Below are 21,369 nucleotides of genomic sequence, written 5' to 3'. Positions count from 1 at the left end.
CAATTTATGTCCCAGCATAGAGGTAAAACTCTTGCCTTATCTTGCCTTTTGGAATTTCGTATTTAGTGCAATTTTTCATAATAAGAACACTCAGGGTGGGCCAATTGCACCTAGAAGGCTATTGTGCAATGGGCATGGATCAAGCGTGTTCACATCAGTCACGTGATCAAGCGGTTAATTCGTCGAACTCAGTTTTCACCGTACTCTTGCATATCATTCGGACTCGAAGATTTTGAACCTAGACGGATATTGAATCAAGCATCGGCCGGACACAAGATCTTGAACCCAACTTCCAAGATATATTTTGTGCATGGTTCATCCTAACAGCCTTCTGATTTGCTCGCTAAGTACAGGTTGTCGCCGAGAAAGTAATCGTATCTCTTAATCTGTCTTATGAGTACTAAGTCTGAACGATAGAACTACCAAGTACCACCAAGTTTGAATAGGAAGGCCTCGCGCTGAGCATATGTGATTGTTGCAGTAAATCTCGGCGACTAAAGGAATGATGGGGATGGATGGGTGGTGAAAAATCAGTGCCTATGTGAGAGCAAGAGCGAGAAGAGGGAAGGGAGGGGGAGGGGTAGCGGGAAGGGAAGGTGTGTGTGTGTGTGTGTGTGTTTGTTACTCTGTCTTAGTGAGAGCGAGAGCGAGAGAAGGGAGGGTGTGTCTGTCACTCTGTCTTAGTGAGAGCGAGAGAGACGGGGGTCTACGGGAAAGACTGGGATACAGAGGGTCTACGTGATGAGAGAGAGTCTGGGAGGGGGAGAGGGGCTCTAAGTGCTGAATGCGTGTGAGTGAGAGAGAGAGAGAGAGGGTCGAGGTTTAGGTCTCAGTGATGAGAGAGAGAGAAGGGGGGGAGGGACACAAGGTCTAAGTGCTGAATGTGTGTGTGAAAGAGAGAGAACAAGGTCTAAGTGCTGAATGCGTGTGTGAAAGAGAGAGAGAGAGAGAGAGGGGGAGTGACTAGGTCTAAGTGATTGAGAGAGAGAGAGAGAGAGGGAGATGAGAGTGCGTTTTTGATGAGAGAGAAGGAGAAAGAGACGAGAGATGAGAAAAAGAGAGAGAGAGGGAGGGGTCTAAGTGATGCGAGGAGAGAGAGAAAGCGTGAATGTGCGCGTGTGAGAGAGAGAGAGAGAGAGAGAGAGAGGGCGGGAGGGGGGGGAGGGGGGGGACGGAGGGAGGCAGGGAGGGGCGGAAAGGAGAAGCTGGAGGCGGAATGTAGCGTGTGGTTGAAGCTAGCTAGCTAATGTGTATGCATGCATGCAGAGTCAGAGCGACTCGAGAGGGACTCATGAGGGGGGGTGTGTACTGTAGTACGCGACGGAGATCAGATGGGCAGAGATTTGTGGGGTGAGGGACAGAGAAGGTAGAGGGTACATGACATGTGCATGCAGGTTGCGTCGAGCGTCAGCATGGTTAAAGCCAGGTTGGCGACCTATCAGTAACGTGTTACCTCGTGTGTCAAATAACATATACTTCCTGCTACCAGCACAGACTCGCAGAGCCTCTTGTTGTAAATTGTGTCTGGTAGCGCGCTGTTTCCAATGCCCCCGCCCTTCCCACTTGTCACCCCACCATTGGCCTCTTCCCAGGTGGCATTCCGCCATTCGTTCACGTACTAGGGCTTCACAACCGCATCATTGCACACAAACACCATTGTACCTTGCGCTCGCCTACCACGTGGCACCCCACCATTGGCCTCCTTCCACGTGACGTCTCTCCATTGGGTCGAGCATTAGGGTTTCATTTGATGAGACAACCACGGCTACCACACCACGCATAATCGCACAACCACCATTGAAAGCTTGTGCAGATCTTGCACCCTGCTCGCCCCTCATGCAAATTCTCAATAAATAAATACTCAGAATATATAATTGTCTCGTACCTTAAACCCCCTCCATGATGATACCCTCATCAATTATTTTACAGAATAGGGATAGTTGAGCATGGAAGCAAAACTCTCATGATAGCACCACCAGTAACTGTTGGGTTGTTACAGCAGTAATGTCTTCTCTTTCATCTGCATGAATACTCCAGTAGAAAAACCATGTTCCGAGCACCATCAACTCCATATCATTGCCATCCTAGTGCACCAAGAATCGCTTTATTATGTGCTCTGCTCTCCATCATGAGTGTCCAAGAAACCTTTGGCGCCCACTTTCACCAACAAACAAGCGTGCCACCAGGTACTTCAAGATCTATTCTCTGTTATCTGTATCATAATAATGCCCTTAATTGCATATATCGGTGATAATGCTACCAATAACTCTATGTTAAACCTTAATGGCTGCACATATCATTAGTATTAAGTAACGTTCCTGCCAATCTGTTTATTTGACCCACATATTTGATTAGCAACGGCGCAATTTTCTATTCTGTACTCAGTTTCACTGTAGAATAACACCTTAATTGCACATAATGATGATAGGAATGCCAATTAACTCTACGCTAAACCCTAATCGCACATATCATTGATACTAAGTACTGTTAATAACAGGCTCTTTGTTTGCCTCACAGCTTTGATTAGCAACGGCTCGTTTTCTATCCAGCAGAACTTTTGCAAAACGGCACTTCGACTGGTATAAACTCAATCTTAAACTTTGATAATTCGTTTTTAGAAGTGCTTAATTATGATTAGGACTACAACGCGTGTATCAAAATAATACTTGCAGAAGAGAGCTCAAGGGACGCGGGATCAGTCGATGAGCAGTACTGGGCCTAGCTTATATAGGCATAATTGCTCGCAGGCGAGGTTCTTGAGGGGGATGAAGGGCTTCCAGTGCGAGTTCCGGCTCTTGCATGAGGTTCCAAGTGGACCCAACCCCATCAGTAACTCTCTCCACCCCTTCCGCCTCACAGAAAGATCACCTCCCGACCCTTAATTAATCCGTCCTATCCTTAACCCCATCAGTAACTCTCTCCACCCCTTCCGCCTCACAGAAAGATCACCTCCCGACCCTTAATTAATCCGTCCTATCCTATGCTTAGTGCAAGGTTAAACTCTCTATGGTCTACACAGTAATCATAAGTTTCTCTCTCTCCCTTTGATCTCAGTTCCACGCGAATGCATCGACAGTGTTATATATAATGCTTTCAATACTATATTTTCTTTGCAAGTAATCGTTCAGTTAATGTGAATTGCATTAATGTGAATTAATTCCCTAATTCACAAGAAGGGTAAAAGGTGTGCAAACCATGCACACGAGTAAATTGAGAAGAAAAGGTTAAAGATGTGGTTTGAAGGTTAAAGGTGTGCAAACCACGTGGAAAACCACAATGGAGCCTTATATAGCTTATACCAAAGCATTTTGCATTTGAGAGAGAAGGCAAAAACAACCTTTTTTTTTTTTAGAGAGAGTTGGTCCATACCACCACTAGGGTAGATTCGGACCTAGTGCCTCCACTTTTAGAGCATGTAGCCTAGCCCAAAACAACAAAATAAAATAATTATAACCTTCACTTCAAATCCTTGGCATACATCTCTCATCACCAGTGCCACAAGCTCTCTTTGTATCACATTCATTGATATGCGGATGCCTTTGTATCATATTCACTCTATTACACATGCATAGGTCTTGATTTCATGGAAAGTAAGGTTACACGATCGTACTTGTTTTTTTTAATATAAAAGTGCTCTTAGATTATGTTCCATGCGCTTGTTTCTCTCTTAGAAAATGTGAATTGTAATTGTGCTTGTGCTTTTCTTTCAACATGGGACTTTTACCCCATCCTCATTTGTAGCAACACAAGCACGTTGTACGAACAAATAACTATAAGATGTTAAATTTTAAATGTTTCTATAAAACCTCAATGGGAGATAACCCTATGATGTGAAATTTTGATATCCCTATGTAGGCATAATCACCATAAGAGGTTCATTAAATTCCAATGCTATATACCGGTAAATTTAGGGAGATTGTTTTGAATTTTAATAAAAAATTACGAGGGATTGATATAAGCATCAAAAAAATGTTTGGTATATACACGTCAGTAAAACAGTCTCCGTATCAATGTTGGAAAGTTTTAACAAAATACATGGCCTTGTATAAATTTTCTTACGTTAAATATAATTTTATAAGAATGGCATTTTCGCACTTATGCCAGGGGTATGGTTGGTGACATTATGGTTGATATGCCACCAGTGGATGACAGATTGTGTGACAACCACTTTAGAGTGCTAGAGTTATGCCATAGTTATAGCGCCATCTCATATAGTCGAGTTCACACTATGGACTGACCATTGTATATTATTGTAGGAGTGTACTTTCCCTTATAGTATGTACTCTTATCTTTTTAGTTGTATGGATGTAGAGAAGAGAAGAAGATGGAAGAAACTTCAGCTATCCATCGAGCTCTCTTGTGTGTATGTGTGTGTGTGTGTGTGTGCGCTTGCAAGGAACTCAAGCTCTCCCTCTCCCCCACATTCTCTTCATGGTGTCAAAGCTTGGTTCAAGCTACGGAGCCGAGCGACAAGAAAAGAAAGCGGAACATGGATAAGAGCATCATCATCTCTTTCCCTTCTTGTTTAGCTATGACACCCCTTGGGTAGCTCTGTGAACTACACATCTCTGATTAAAGAGTTACCTTCGCAAGCGTGGAAGTGCATGTATAGTGCGTAGTACTTTGTACTTGAATTTTACAGACATAATCGCATTTTGGACACATTTCGATCTCCGTTCGATCACTACAAGGTGTTTTCAAGCAGTTCTGAGAAGTTATGGTTGAGAATTATCTCTACTCGAAACTTGGTTATTGCAGTGCACCAATGCATGTTGGGAGTATAGATAGTGTTTGCACATGTATTGTTGATCTTGGGTGTATATACATATACTATGGTCACATCTGGTAGCATACAGGTTGTGTAGAAGTACTGCTGCTGTGAATCACACAGAAGATATTGCCGTGTTCCAAGTTGCATACAGAAATTGACTGTTTGCAAGTTTCTGGTTGTTGCAGGTAAACATGTCTGATGGATTCAATCATATTGTCAATGAGAAGATGGATAAGAATAACTTGCATGCTTGGAAGTTTAGAATGACCAATTTTTGAGTGATGGGTAAATGATTTTGGGACTATGTCGAAAGAGACAATAAGGAGCCTCCAGAGTTGCCTGAAGATGATGCCACTCTCATAGATCTAAAGGCGTTCAAGGAGTGGAACTAGGGTGCAAAGAGATTCATGTATTGGCTTTTCATTAGTGTCATAGACATAATTATCGGACACATAATATAGGATACCAACACTCTAGCAGTTGCATGAGAGAACCTTGGTGTGCAAACATTCGAGAGAGCAGTACAAAGTGAGAAAACTGCACGTAAAACAAGAGCTACATACTATGGAGAAGAAAAACATGTCTATCAATGAGTATGCTTTAAATAACAAGGAAATAGTTGAATCCCTTGGTCTATTAATGTATCGGTCAAAGATGATGATTTAGTGAGCATCTATCTGAATAGGCTTGGCAAAGAGTACAAGCCATTTAAGACCTCCATTGCAGTCAGGGAGAATGCTTCCAACTTTCGAAACTTAGTGTCTATGCTGATCATAGTAGAAAAGTCTTTGGGTAAGGACTCTTCTTTCACAAAGCAAGAACACATGATGTACATTCCTCAGTGTCAAAATTGACTTATACAAATGGCCAGTTTTTCCACTTGATCGTCTAGTGTTTACAAGGGAAGTAATGTACATTTCTCAATGTCAAAATTGACTTATACAAATGGCTAGTGTTTCCACTTGATTGTCTATAGTTTAACAATAGTTATGGGCCACTAGTTCTAGCCTTAAGCAAGTATATAAATGAATTTTGTGACTTTCCTATTTGGCATTAAGCTCAAGATAAGGAAGTTGAGCACTGTCTTATAAGAATTGGGCTTTTGCTACATGCGAGTAAGATGGCAAAGAGCCTTATGGTAGATTAGGCAAGTGAAACCATGTTAACATGCAAAGTGGTTAACAACCCCTCTCTTAAAATCACCCTAAGTCACTAACAATAATAATAAAGTTCATCTATGCATATGTGAAAAAGGTAGGTCCACTGATGTGACCTTGACATCGGTAGCCCCTCAATTTAAGGCCCAAGCCTCATTATCAATGCCGCTCAAATAGCACCCAAACCCACAAACACCACTACTTTCTATTAAGCTAATACTAAGAAGAGTACCAAATCTTCAGCTCCATGAAAGAATGTAAATCCACCATGAAAATAATTGTTTAGATATCTACAAAGTATAAAAATATGGGTGGAAAAGTAGTTGTTGGGAGCTTATTGGGAGATCAAGGCTATTATAAGGGTAGTAATCCAATTCGCTATCTTTGGCAACCTAGGTGCACTCACAAAAAAAATCTCAGAAGTCTAGAAAAAAGAATACCCTACCACCTATTTCATGGAATCCACAAAATCCCTACAATAACCATTGCCAACTCAAAAGGTGTGGGTTCTAAAGCACTTGTTAACAAGCTAAGGGGTACTATGAAGGTAATGCTGAAGTGTGGATACCAAAAAAACCCCACAAAACCCCCTAAGCCTGCATAAATCAAGAGAAATTAGCAATAAAGGCACATACCCTCAATCCAAATAGTTTAAAAAATACAAATCCCCATGCACCTACTCTGTGCTCAAGGGTGAAAAGATGCAGGGGAGAAGAGAGCTTGAGCTCTTGCAAGCACACACATACTCACAAAATCCTAAAAGAGAACACACAAGGTGAGAGGCTGAAAATCTTCTTCTTCTTCACACAACACTCAACACACCATATACAAAGATAAGAGTACACACCATATGAAAAGGTACTCAACCAAATACATACTAGGGTTCTCTATAGTGTGAACCTAACTAAATGAGCTGGTGCTATAACTATGCCAGTCTCTAGAATGGCTGTCACACAGCCTGTCATCCCACTGGCCGCATATCACCCATGATCTCACCAACCATGCTAGTGGTGTAAGTGTGGGGCCTATCCCCCAGGCGGGTCATTAGTGTCCACCGCTCACTAGATGAGCTCGATATCTCAACAAAGGGTATCATGAGGCATCACATGTGGGTGCCCTACTAAGGAAATTAGAAAAAGCAAACCCTCAACACCAACTCTGGCTCCATGGAGCACATCAAAGTCTCAAATGGTATTTAGACCAAATAAACCACAAGTAGACTACAAGAACACTCTCCTAAAAATAAAGAAGCCATAAGGCCCTATTTGTACTCCAATCAACCAAGGAAAATTAGTAGGTAACCTTTTCTACTATTTCCTCAACACTTGAAGAGATTAGACCTCCAAACTTTTGCATCCTCAACAACATTCCAAATAGAGTTGTAGGACCTGTTTGCACTCCAATCACTCAAGGGCAGGAAATAGTAGGTAACCTTGTTTATATTATCTCAAACTTGAAGAGGTGCAACCTCTAAAATTTAGCATGATCTCACTCTTAAAACATTTCAAATGGAGTTGTTCGAGCATATAATAATGTATATCAACTTGGTTTTGAGCTAACATAAATTGTAAAAAATAGAAACAAGAAACTGCTCTCTCAAAAAAGGAGGGTGGACATAAGAACTTATTGCTCACAAGGAGTAAGAATAACACCAAGGGAACAATAAGAACTATTTACCTTAAAAAGAAAAGAATGCCATAATAACCTCCCATAAATAGAACAGATCAAATCCTCGTCAAAAATCTTGCAATCACATCAAGGGGGGGTAAGGATGTCCCTTCAATAGGAGCAAATAAAATCCTCATCAACAATATTCAAAGCTCACAGTCACAACAAGGGTTTGCTATTCTTCTTTAAATTGTATGATTATTGTAGCATCTGCTCCATAAGTGTACACAAATACCTACTCACGTAAGTAAATGAAAGTTTGCATGACCATAGCCTCATCATTGACATACTTCCAAGTATATCTCTCTATAAAGGGGCCATGGTGACCCATCACTTGGTTTTTGTTGATAAATGCAAACACAACATGTTATCATCATAGTTTATCCTCCATGATGCCACGAAGCCATACCTTTATGACAACCTAAACCTCACTAGCAATGAACACGAAGCCATACCTTTATGACAACCTAAACCTCACTAGCAATGAACACCCTCAGTAATAAGCGCTTCATGTAATCAACCCCAATTTAAAATCCCATGGAGAGTAAAGAACCTTTTCATTAGCCTCACAAGCTGACTTCATTCTCTCCAATGGCCTCAACTTCGACATATCACCTACATCAAGAGTCCTCTTAACTCACTTTTATGCACTTTATTCTACATGTACTTGTCATAGAACTTTAATGCATTTAAAAGTAAAAGAGCGCATCGAAAGAAGTATGTAGGAATAGAAAGTTAAGTCACATAACTAGGAAAGCAAGCAACCAAGAAGTTGATCTTACATTACTTTTTCAATGTATCAAACCAAGAACTAAGATTCACATTCTCATTCTAATGATTGTGTCTGATTCCTCTAGATTCCCCATGTATTCTCCTCTATTGCTAATAAGAATTAGAATTTTGCTAAACATAAAGACCAAAACATTGTATCCTTACTTGTGATTGCCAAAAAGAGTGAGGAAAAATATAAAAAATAAGCTTGCAAAAATAGAATGTAACCACTTGTAGAGGCCTCCACCCCCTTTAGGTACTTCTACCATTCATTAATTTCCTCATTTACTAACCTTTCCCGTTATTCTTTCCTAGAGGAAAAATGACCATTAAAAATTCACTCAGTATCCCGAGAAACAATATAACTTATCTATTCTCCAAATAAATAAGTCTTTTACACGATCACAAGAATGTGATTGATATTAAGAAGGGGGGACGTTAGCTTTTTATGGGATTAATAGATGCTACCATTAATATTCTACATCAAAGAGTAAAGAAGGACACAACAAAAGGATGCACCATCAAGCTATGAATTAATGGTGTCCATAATTACAACTTGGATGGCAGTGCGGGTGCCCATAAGTAATACTCCGATGGAATATTCATAGCCTCCTTCAAGAGCCTAGCCATCTAGGATGGATTCACTATGAATGTACTTCATGGATGTGTTATGAGATTCAACATTGTATAAGAAATAGGCCACTTATGAGCCATGGGCGACCCATCGACCATAATTTAAGTGTGTGTGTGTGTGTGTACACTTGTATATAAGTCAATTTCTCTCATAATATGTGTATACTTATGAGCCACCATGGGCACTTGGCCGGCCATACTTTAAGTGTGTCTGTGTGTGTGTGCACTTGTATATAAGTCAATTTCTCTCAAAGTAATATACTCTCCCATAATTGTGTAATTGAGTCTTGCTAGCCGCATGTTGATCATCTTCTTGATCACATGCTAGTGAGCTTGTGTGACAGAGTGTGAGGTGAGATGAGGGATGAGGAGGACCCGTAGTCTAATGCAATGTAGTGTGACAATGCTCATGGGAGATAGCGATAGAATCAAATTTCTAATGAGGAGTGGAGATCTTAGAGCGTAGCTGAGAGAAAGATCCCCATGGTAATATTTCAAGAAGAGGTAGAGCGATTCCCTATTTTCTAAGCTTACACACCATTTTCATATAGGATATTTTGCTCGATGTATTTGAACACAAAGCCTACCTAAGAGTGTGCCACTTATTGCAAGCACAACCTCTTAATTCACATTTTGTGGTCTTCAAATGAAAATGTTACCATCATGGAGGCTATGGATTAGAGAGGGTGGTTTACCTAGCTATAAATCCCTTGGTGCCAAACAAATGCCAAAGCTAGAACTGTTATTTTTGAATAACATTAAATATGTGCTGCTTGTGTCAAAATGGATTGCCTCATTTAATAAGAAGATAATATTACATTATATTTATATAAAGTTAAGCTATAGTATTTAATAGATTGTGAAATTGGCCTTTTTTATGAGGTCATTTACCCCTTCATTTTAATAGGCGTGGACAAGAAAATGTGCTTGAGGGTCATTGCTTGGCATCAACTATCGAAGGTATGTATTTGGGTCCAATGAAATGCTTAGAATGCTTGGAATTTGCAAGAATTGATCATACATCAAGTTCACATGATGCTGATGACGATACATGTTCATGCATGGGAAAAACTGATGAGACTAGAAGGCCTTCTCTTTATCAAGCATGGATAACTTGCCCAAGTTCAGCTCATCTATTATTTGGTGCCTACTTTATCTCCCCAAAAACGAAGCTTAACTTGTTGGGATTTCACTAGGGATTGGTAAGCATCAAGATAAGATGTTGGGCAGTAGGTATACCATTTGGTGCATCAGACGGGCATGGGAGGGCTAAATTTGCACCAAGCATGGATAGTATATTAGTCTTGATGGTGGCCACTAATTTTAGAAAAGTGATAGGAAGATATTAGAGCTCTATTGCTCCACCTTACCCTTGCTTGATATGTGTGAGAAACTATGAGGTAAAGAAGTTTGCAAAAGCACACTGCAATTTGAGTACCAGAAGCCCTTCAAAGTACTAGGTGTAAACGACTTTTGGCCCTTTTGACTTGTTTTTACTTCATCCCCCCCACCTAGGTGCTCCCTAGCCTATTAGTGTAGCTATATGTTGTAGATCTCCACCCAATGTCAAAGCTGGTATGCATGTGCAATGTATTAAGATAAACTACCATACCAAATTTGAGCTAAAATAGAGCTCTAGAAGTGTTGACACATGTGAATGCCTCCCTAGGATAATTTTGTCATTAGCTTGGGTGTGAACACCCCCTAGCAATATTACTAGCATTAGCTTAGGCTAATGAGTTGTGGGGTTTGGCTATTAAAAGATGTCATATCAAGAAGTGGATTACAAGAGGTCTAGTGAAGAGTTGGGATCTTGTGGAGTTTATGGGAGCCCACTTGTCACATGGGTATCCCAAGACACATGGATGGATGACTATATAAGGACCTTCTTGTATACAAATTGGATACACAAGGTGATGGATATGGAATACACTATGATTTTTTGCTCGTTTCTTTATCTTGTGTCTTTTATCTTGTGTCTTTTATCTTGTTCTTGATCCATGTCTCTTACATCATGCTCATGTGTACATGTGTACTCCATGGCTATGTGTTTAAGGGTGGTTGCAAGATGAGGGTACTCCATGGCTATGTGTTTAAGGGTGGTTGCAAGATGAGGGTACTCACTTTCGTTCACTCTCTCTAAAATTGGGACATCCATGCATCTCGGGCGGAGTACCTCGATCGTGATAGTGCCGCGAATTAAAAGACGACACGTGCCTCCCGAGCCTAAATCGACATATCTCGATCGAGATGCCAACTAATGCCACGCTAGCAGGTCCGGGTTTCCAGGCGTCATCCATGTCACCAATACATGTCACCGCCACCACATTATCTCGATCGAGATATCTATGCCACTCGGATCCACATCAGGGCCACGCTGTATCCCCCTAGGCATATTTGACTAGCACATCTCCATCGTCCACGTATCTCGAACGAGAAATTAACATCAAATCGCGACCATTCATTGTTCGAGGTAATGGGATACAATCTCCACCGTCCCCATATCTCGATCGAGATACTGAGATCAAATCTCAGCCGTCCAAATATCTCGATCGAGATACAGAGATACAATCTGCACCGTCCAAATATCTCGATCGAGATACGTAGATGCAATATCCACCGTCCAATTATCTCGATCGAGATACGTAAACGCAATCTATACCGTCCATTCACGTACGTTGGAAGATGCGATCTCGGCCGATCGAGGTATATAATGAATCTTGACCGTTGAGATACCTTGTCGTGGTAATGCCTTTAAATCGTGGCCGTCCATGTACCTCGAACGAGATAGTAATATCAAATCTCAGCCGTCGATCCTTCCCCAACCCTAAAATTAGGTGTGTATCTTGGCCGTATGTTGCACTAACCCTAATATCCAGAGCGTTAATCTTGCAAACCCTAAATTGCATGATGTTACCGAACCTCGATCGAGGTTATAAAACCGGAAAACTTTTTTTTTCCCTCATTGTCACAAGTCGTTTTCACTCTCCTTGCTCTCTTGATTTGGATTAGCATTAGTGAGCCCATTAGCATTGTTTTATAGCTTCATTAGTGCTACTTAGCACTAAGCATTAGACCCTTCACATTAGACCCTTCACATTGGACCCTTCACATTTGGCTTAGGTTTTAGCATGGAGTCACACGAGGAGGGCCGCTCATCTATTGCGAACCTCATCGCGGAGATAGACCGCGAGTTAGCGGCTATCCGTAGGAGTGCTAGAGACACACCGTCTACATTACATATCGTGGCAGACTTGGAGGCGATGCTTGCGTCCCTTCGTAGCCTTCACGATATTGTTTATGTAGATGAGTGGATAGCCCACCATCGCACTGCTCCTGTGTCACATGGCCTGACATATCGTCAGGTCTGTGATCTTGCTCCTATTAGGGATGGAGCCTACCTAGATCTTTTCCTCGATAGTCGTGGGATGAGGCCTGGGGGGGCGGGCAAGCCCCTCACTATTTCGCGGTGTTCGCATCCTCGTATGGCGGCACATATTTATAGTCGATATGTTGCCGCATATGGGAGGATGCCGAACAACCGCCAGATTCCCATATACTTCGCAAAGCAGTTATATGCGGAGTTTGTCTTAGGGGAGGAGGTGGATTACACCAGCCATCGTCCGGGTGGTGGTGCTGGCCGAGGCCGTCTCCAGGACTAGGGTAGGCGGCCTCCACCAGCCCTTCGTGTAGCACCTACCACAGATCCTTCATTTGTGCCATTGTCGACAGTAGAGGCTCTTGGCACCCAGGTCGGCATTGACGTACGGAGTACCACGGAGAGCATCCAGCACGTGGTGCGCCTGTTCTCACGATCTATACTGACGACAGATGTCGAGGTATTTACATATATATTACGTCTTAAGTTTTTTTGGTCATTTATCTACATGTTTATATATACTTTTCTATATTTTTACATGAGCAGCATGGTTGATTGTGTCACGTAGGTTTCCACACCTACCACTGAGAGGCTCACTCAGGAGTTGGTAGAGGCGAGAGCGGAGATTGACCGCCTCAGAGCTGCATTACAGATGGCAGAGGCAGCTACTGCAGAGGCACAGCATCTGAGAGAGTCTGACATCCAGCAGGTAGGTTTCTCTTGCACGTAAAAGAGTTATAATTAAGGTCCTAAGTTATAAATTTCTTTAAGTAATACCTAATAAGAGACTAATCAATTATTTTAATGCTTTACTTTTTTGCGTAGGCTCGGACCGAGGTAGAGAGCTCCAGAGCTGAGGGATTGGTGCCCAGTGCGGGTTTTTGAAGTCTCTTGAGGCCATGGAAAATCCGGGCCTTCCCCATACCATCGTACCCAAACATGCTCCGATGGGGACCAAACTTTGCAAGCATGTGGGGGTGGGTCCCCCCCACATGCTTGCAAAGTTTGGTCACAATCAGAGCATGTTTGGATTGGTAATTAGCGCCCAGTGCGGGTTTTTCAAGTCTCTTGGTGCTTAAGAGGCCATGGAAAATCCGGGCCTTCCCCATACCATCGTACCCAAACATGCTCCGATAGGGACCAAACTTTGCAAGCATGTGGGGGTGGGTCCCCCCCGCATGCTTCCAAAGTTTGGTCACAATCAGAGCATGTTTGGATTGGTAATTAGCGTCCAGTGCGGGTTTTTGAAGTCTCTTGGTGCTTAAGAGGCCATGGCAAATCAAGGCCTTCCCCATACCATCGTACCCAAACATGCTCCGATGGGGACCAAACTTTGCAAGAATGTGGGGGTGGGTCCTCCCCACATTCTTGCAAAGTTTGGTCCCCATCAGAGCATGTTTGGATTGGTAATTAGCGCCCAGTCTGGATTTTTCAAGTCTCTTGGTGCTTAAGAGGCCATGGAAAATCCGGGCCTTCCCCATACCATCGTACCCAAACATGCTCCGATGGGGACCAAACTTTGCAAGCATGTGGGGGTGGGTCCCCCCCACATGCTTGCAAAGTTTGGTCACAATCAGAGCATGTTTGGATTGGTAATTAGCGCCCAGTGCGGGTTTTTCAAGTCTCTTAGTGCTTAAGAGGCCATGGAAAATCCGGGCCTTCCCCATACCATCGTACCCAAACATGCTCCGATAGGGACCAAACTTTGCAAGAATGTGGGGGTGGGTCCCCCCCACATGCTTCCAAAGTTTGGTCACAATCAGAGCATGTTTGGATTGGTAATTGGCGCCCAGTGCGGGTTTTTGAAGTCTCTTGGTGCTTAAGAGGCCATGGAAAATCCGGGCCTTCCCCATACCATCGTACCCAAACATGCTCCGATGGGGACCAAACTTTGCAAGAATGTGGAGGTGGGTCCCCCCCACATGATTGCAAAGTTTGGTCACAATCAGAGCATGTTTGGATTGGTAATTAGCGCCCAGTGTGGGTTTTTCAAGTCTCTTGGTGCTTAAGAGGCCATGGAAAATCCGGGCCTTCCCCATACCATCGTACCCAAACATGCTCCGATAGGGACCAAACTTTGCAAGCATGTGGGGGTGGGTCCCCCCCACATGCTTCCAAAGTTTGGTCACAATCAGAGCATGTTTGGATTGGTAATAGGTGCCCAGTGCGGGTTTTTGAAGTCTCTTGGTGCTTAAGAGGCCATGGAAAATCCGAGCCTTCCCCATACCATCGTACCCAAACATGCTCCGATGGGGACCAAACTTTGCAAGCATGTGGGGGTGGGTCCCCCCCACATGCTTGCAAAGTTTGGTCACAATCAGAGCATGTTTGGGTACGATGGTATGGGGAAGGCCCGGATTTTCCATGGCCTCTTAAGCACCAAGAGACTTGAAAAATCCGGACTGGGCGTTAATTACCAATCCAAACATGCTTTGATTGTGACCAAACTTTGCAAGCATGTGGGGGTGGGCCCCCCCCCATGCTTGCAAAGTTTGGTCCCCATCGGAGCATGTTTGGGTGCGATGGTATGGGGAAGGCCTGGAGAGACTTGAAAAATCCGGACTGGGTACTAATTACCAATCCAAACATGCTCTGATGGGGACCAAACTTTGCAAGCATGTGGGAGGGACCCACCCCCACATGCTTGCAAAGTTTGGTCCCCATTGGAGCATGTTTGGGTGCGATGGTATGGGGAAGGCCCGGATTTTCCATGGCCTCTTGAGCACCAAGAGACTTCAAAAACCCGCACTGGTGGGTGCTAATTACCAATCCAAACATGCTCTGATTGTGACCAAACTTTGCAAGCATGTGGGGGTGGGTCCCCCCCACATGCTTGCAAAGTTTGGTCCCCATCGGGTGTTTGGGTGCGATGGTATGGGGAAGGCCTGGATTTTCCATGGCCTCTTGAGCACCAAGAGACTTGAAAAATCCGGACTGGGCGCTAATTACCAATCCAAACATGCTCTGATTGTGACCAAACTTTGCAAGCATGTGGGGGTGGCCCCCCCCCCATGCTTGCAAAGTTTGGTCCCCATCAGAGCATGTTTGGGTGCGATGGTATGGGGAAGGCCTGGATTTTCCATGGCCTCTTGAGCACCAAGAGACTTGAAAAATCCGGACTGGGCGCTAATTACCAATCCAAACATGCTTTGATTGTGACCAAACTTTGCAAGCATGTGGGGGTGGGTCCCCTCCCCATGCTTGCAAAGTTTGGTCCCCATCAGAGCATGTTTGGGTACGATGGCATGGAGATTTTCAACAAACAATATGATAGCCAAAGTGTTAAAAAATATAATAAAATCAAGAACATCAACTAAAATATAATGATACTCAATAATGAGAAAACTCATAATGATATAAACATCAAATAAGTACATCAGAATGAAAATGAGCTACCCCAGCTAGTCTGAGGTTAGTCACTGCCCAAAAATCTAAGTACAATGTAAGTGAGCTAACCCAGCTAGTCTAAGTTTAGTCACTATCAAGATAGAGATCTAGTCAGCAGCACCCTCTCTAGCTCTCAACTGCTCTAGAATGCTCTCATGGTCATCCACTCAAAGCCGAAAACGAGGGTGAGAACTGTGTTTTCGGCTCTGTACTCGAACAAGAGTTAGCCTGGTAGCAACCACTAGATGAGAGAACTGAAATGCCTCTAACTCCCACCTCCACTGCTGGAACTCAAGACTCCCCCGATGAAGTCGAATCTGCTGGTAGAACCGGCCTGCCACAATCATGCTATGGGCGTCATAAGAAAACCCATGATCATCCACTGTATCCTGGTCAAGCATGCACTTTGGCCTAGTGCAACTCATCAGATAGTAGTCTACTCCCTCGCTATTTCCCTCACTGGCAATAACAGCAAATACATCACCCTCCTGTAGCAAATCTGTCAGGTCATCATAACTGACCATGAACGCAGGACCTGTGTGCTCATCAGACACCACTGGTGGATGTGAAGGATGCTCGGGGGAGAGGAATGTTTGTATCCATGCATCTGCCCATCCTCTCGAGGCACAATGTGACCAATCGCCATCCATACATGCTTCACAGAAGCATGCAAACCGTCGTGTGTAAATCGTGGGGGCTGCCATGCACGTGCTCCTGATGGAATGTAAGCCCAAGGTGCCAGGTACTGTGTCACAATCATGGGAGGCTCTACGGTCAATCATGCCACCATCCACATGCCAAAAAAATCTCATGACAATCCGAGCATCACGTTTGGGGTACGATGATGCTGCACTCCCATACAAATGTTGGGAGCACCACTCGACTACGTGGCCCGCATCTCTGAACCGCTGAGCATCCTGTCGCAGCTGATGACGCCTCAAGGCACGTTTCACACATGCACCCGCACCATCATGCTCTCCCTTCCCGTGACCAGTCTCAAAGAATGACCAAATCACTGGGATACTAAACTGCACATGCCACCTATAAATCCATAAAAGATAGTCTTAGTTATTGTTTTCTTTAAGATGTTCTAGTGAATTTACTTTAATTGTAAATGTAAGAAAGCCATAAGTACTACCTGTAGAGCCAATAGAATTGACGTGATGACTTGAACTGTGCGCCACAACCATCCGACCAAACCCATCGCTGGACATGTCTGATCCCACAATCTCCTAAAAAATCGTCATGGAGACGAAAACAGTGTTGCACAAAATGTGCATCATGTGAACGATCATCACTGATATAGAAATGATACTCTCGAATAATGACACGGGTCTCGGGGGTACTCGCTATCCCATCTACATGAGCCTCTGCATGTCGATAGCTAATGTGGACCAAAATAGCAACCTGGTGAGGTAAGCAATACATACGTTTAGGACACAAAAAATCAATTAAGTAATGTAGCTCAAACATAAAACAAATATTACAAAATATAACCATTACCTGCTCTGAGAAGTAATACTCAGATTGTATCTCCTGAAAAGGTGTGAAAGTGTAGTTCTCTGCAAAATCAATCACAGAGACGACCACACCAATAGGAAACTCTGCTAGGCATGCTCGGAACTGACGATCCTACCACTTGGCACAATGACTGTGCCGTATGTAGGGCAAACCAAGGCTTACACCCCTCAAATGACCTTTGTCCAATTTTAAGCTCTGGATACAAAGCCACAAACTGAGAATACAACTCAGTTTGGGTCATTTTCAAGAAAGCAAGCACCGTGCTCAATGAACACTCCTCTTGTCACTCTCTTACGCAAAGCTTTCTTGAAAACTGGCGATGCACGACAATTCTCCTCCTAAAAACTTTCTATCAAGGTTCTAGTGGTTTCATCTAGTAGGCGATCATGCCTAGCTACACGACCACTACTCGCCCACATAGCACCAACCTCATTGGCATCTAAACTTTGTCGCCTAATAGACCCAACTCTAAGTGCGTGTGGTGCTATGGAAAGGATGCGAGATGTGGCACTAACCTTACCCTTCATTTGGGAGCTACTTATGGCTGCCACAATAGCCCGTCGAGAGCAGCCAAAGCGTCCGCAGAGTTCCTCTTCTTGTTAACTATATAGGAATGACGAACACTTTGTAGCACCGCCATGCCAGCTCTCCTCTCTCTTCGACCTCCAATGTCGGAAAGCGCCCTGCAGTTGGCCATGTTGGGCAGATCAATCAAAGCATCAAGCACACATGCCTGTGATGAAGACGTGAGGTCTTTGAAATAGGAATGGAAGATTGCATGGGCACGACGATGTGCCCCTGACTTTGATAGTTCTTTTCTATCCACATGAAGGGCGCCCAAAGGAGGGGGGTGGGTTCTTGTAGAAGAGAGGACTCAAGAAGGGCGGGTTCATGTGGATTATCTAAACTAAGGGGTAGTGGGGGGGAAGAGGGCGAAGGGAGAGGAAGTGGAAGAGGAGGAGCAAGGCTTGGATCATCACCAACGGAAGGTGTTGCTCGTTGACGTGCTCTCCACTCTCTCTTTCTCTCACGAGCTACCCTTCTCCTCTCCTCCTCTTGAACTTGGTGGATGGGGGGGAGTCTAGTCCTATCACGTTTCCGACTCCTACGACTTTGAGAACCCATTCTCAAGGAAGCTAAGAGAGAAAATATTATAAAGGCTCAATGATGGGATAGTACTAGAGATAAGTGTGGGATAGTACTAGAGATAAGTGATTATATAGGAAAAATAGGTTATCCACTTCAAATCTCATTGGATTTCCTATCTAAGATTGATTGGATAACTAAGATAAACATAAAGATAATTAAAGATAAACTATTATCCACTTAAAAATTAATATTATTTATAATATTTATCAACAAGTCTAAATATTTATCATTACTAGATATATAAATATATCTTTAAAGATATCTTTTATTTTATAATTATATAACTGTCTTTTTTAAATAAAGTATTTTTTTTAAATTTTATTCAAAGGTTTATTCTACATAAAAATTTTTCAAGAAATATAAAATTAAAAAATTTATTTATTTTAGATTAATAATATTATCTTTAATAATATTTTTATTGATCTAATCTCAAAATATAATCCTTTAAAATTAGTGATTTTAAATTCTTTTATTTAATAAGTTACATATATTTTATTATTTAAATTTCTATATTCTATTTCTCTAAATTACTAAATTAACTTTTTCAAAAATATGTTTTTGAAAAAAGAGGAGAGGTGGGAAGGAGATGCCACGTGTCACAAGCGTGCATGACACGTGGCATTCTCTTGACATGTGACACTATTATGGTTGATGTGGCAATTCTATGATGTGGCATGCCATGTCACCATGTGCGAGGTGGCATGCAAAGGTGGCAAGATGATGTGGCATTAATGATGACTAGGATGATGAGGTGGGGAGTCAACTAGGTTGACCATGTTGACATGGAGGGTGGAGGTGGCAAGCTGCTTATGTGGATCCTCTCGATGCTCACGTGGACATAAAGTGGCATGCATATATAAGGTTTGTGCCTACCCAAGCCTCACACATGGAATGAAACCTAAGCTGTGAAGTTTACCAAGCCTAGATTTCCAAACCTAACTAGGATTGGTTTTAGACTTGAAAAGGGGAGAGTGGACACAATATGGAAATTTTCACTTGGGAGGATTGAAAATGGACCTTCCCATACTCAAATCAAGCCAAATTTTTTTTAATAAATTCATGGCAACAAGAGTATTGATCCCTTGAGTTTTTAGATTGAAAGATTCAATATTTAATTTTCTAGAATTAAATTACTATTGATTTAATGGGCCTCTGACAGTCATAATAAATTTTCCAAAGTAAATCTACAAAAATCCAACCGTTAGATTTGTAATTTTACCTTATACCCACATTATACTAATCTTTCCCAATCTAATCATCACTAGATCCATACAATTTGAGCATTTTAAATGGTAGATGTGGTGGGAGGATAAAATAGTATGTTTTTTAACAATTCTAATATATTTTAAATAATATAGAAAATAGTAGAACACATCAAAAATTACTCGATAAATCAAGTTAAGCTTTATGTTATTTGTATTTGTGATATGCAAAGTGGGAACATCATATGAGTAATAATGTAAAAGTTATAGGCAATTTACTCACATTCACTATACCTGTCTAAACCTAGGACAGGGCCTGTATACAAACTTGGTTCCCAAAGAAAAGGGGATTTGCAATTATTGGATATTCGATCAGATTATAGTTTTAGGTGCCCAACTTTGCATATGATGTTTCATTAGAAGACCTTGAAGTGAAACTCCTTGGCTAACTATGAGAGATTGGCTATTCTTCTTGAAAAAATGCCTGTTTTCCAGCTAAAGCTAAGGGCGCCCACGACATGAAACTAGATAACAACCACCCTTCAGAGCATGTGTTTTTCCATGAAAATAATACTTTTATAATAAAAACATATCCAATATCCACTTTCTATGCATAGAAATTGACTCTGATGAAAATAACACTTTTATAATAAAAGAATATCCAATATGCATCTTTCTATGCATAAAAATTGAATCTAGTAAAAATAACAGTTTTATAATAAAAAAATATCCAATATGCATCTTTCTATGCATAGAAATTGAATCTAATAAAAATAACACTTTTATAATAAAAAATATCCAATATGCACCTTTCTATGCATAGAAATTGAATCTAATGAAAATAACACTTTTATAATAAAAAATATATCCAATATTTATCTTTCTATGCATAGAAATTGAATCTAATGAAAATAACACTTATATAATAAAAAAATATCTAATACTTATCTTTCTATGCATAGAAATTGAATCTAATGAAAATAACACTTTTATAATAAAAAAATATCCAATATGCATCTTTCTATGCATAGAAATTGAATCTAATGAAAATAACACTTTTATAATAAAAGAAAATCTTTTTATACATCTATTTATGCATAAAACTCCATGGCTACGTGTTTAGGAGCATGTGTTTTTCCCCATGTTAGCAAGGCTATGCTAACACTTGGCCATCATGGGATGAGAAGCTTCAACCTTCTCCTTGCCCACAAGATCTTGATTAGAAGTTAAATGCCTAATCCATGCACGTTTCTTACAAGAAGAGAGATTAGTAGCATGCATGATTCTAAATTAATCATGATGTTTGTTGCTTTTCTCAAAACCACATGACAAGTGAGATTAGAGTGGTTCTTGGTGTTCTTGATATTTTTATCATGTTTCTCGATGTTCTTGATATTTTTGTTCATCATTAAGTGCTAGAGTGGAGGAGAAAATAAAAATGGAGAAGGCACGATCTTGTTTGCAAGAATGTATTGGTGATGGAAACATTGTCAGACCCAGCAAATTACAATGTTCTTCACCAGAGGCCTCATGTGGTCTACCATTTTTACACAGACGCTAGTCGCCTCACATGTGTTGAAGCCGTGCTGTGAAGCTGGGCCTGATGGTGCAGTGCTGTTTGCAAGAAGCACAATACGGTGATGTCTATGCGTTATGAAGAGTGCAAAGCAGAGATCATAACTGTGGACTCATTAGAATAATTTGGGGGTTCTATACTGGCAGTAGCCTCGG

General features: G+C 41.9%; 1 protein-coding gene across 2 annotated transcripts; it reads left to right on the top strand.

Annotated features, from left to right (window-relative positions):
- Positions 1 to 1,797: 1,797 nt before the first annotated feature.
- Positions 1,798 to 5,415, top strand: LOC147618042 (uncharacterized). 2 transcript variants are annotated; one of them, XM_086775070.1, is made up of 3 exons: positions 1,798 to 2,186; positions 2,518 to 2,579; positions 4,957 to 5,415. In XM_086775070.1, the coding sequence occupies exons 1-3, from the start codon at positions 2,048 to 2,050 to the stop codon at positions 5,047 to 5,049; spliced, it is 294 nt and encodes a 97-aa protein (XP_086631196.1). In that variant the 5' UTR covers positions 1,798 to 2,047; the 3' UTR covers positions 5,050 to 5,415. The 2 variants fall into 2 exon arrangements, with proteins under 2 accessions (XP_086631196.1, XP_086631195.1); XM_086775069.1 differs by lacking the exon at positions 4,957 to 5,415 and adding an exon at positions 2,673 to 3,590.
- The last annotated feature ends 15,954 nt before the right edge of the window (positions 5,416 to 21,369 follow it).

The sequence above is a fragment of the Cibotium barometz genome, chromosome 35, assembly GCF_041138505.1.
Source record: "Cibotium barometz isolate CiBa-2024 chromosome 35, ASM4113850v1, whole genome shotgun sequence".
NCBI lineage: Eukaryota > Viridiplantae > Streptophyta > Polypodiopsida > Cyatheales > Cibotiaceae > Cibotium > Cibotium barometz.
The sequence above is the reverse complement of the archived record's forward strand: the minus strand, read 5'-3'. Positions and strand labels throughout refer to the sequence as shown.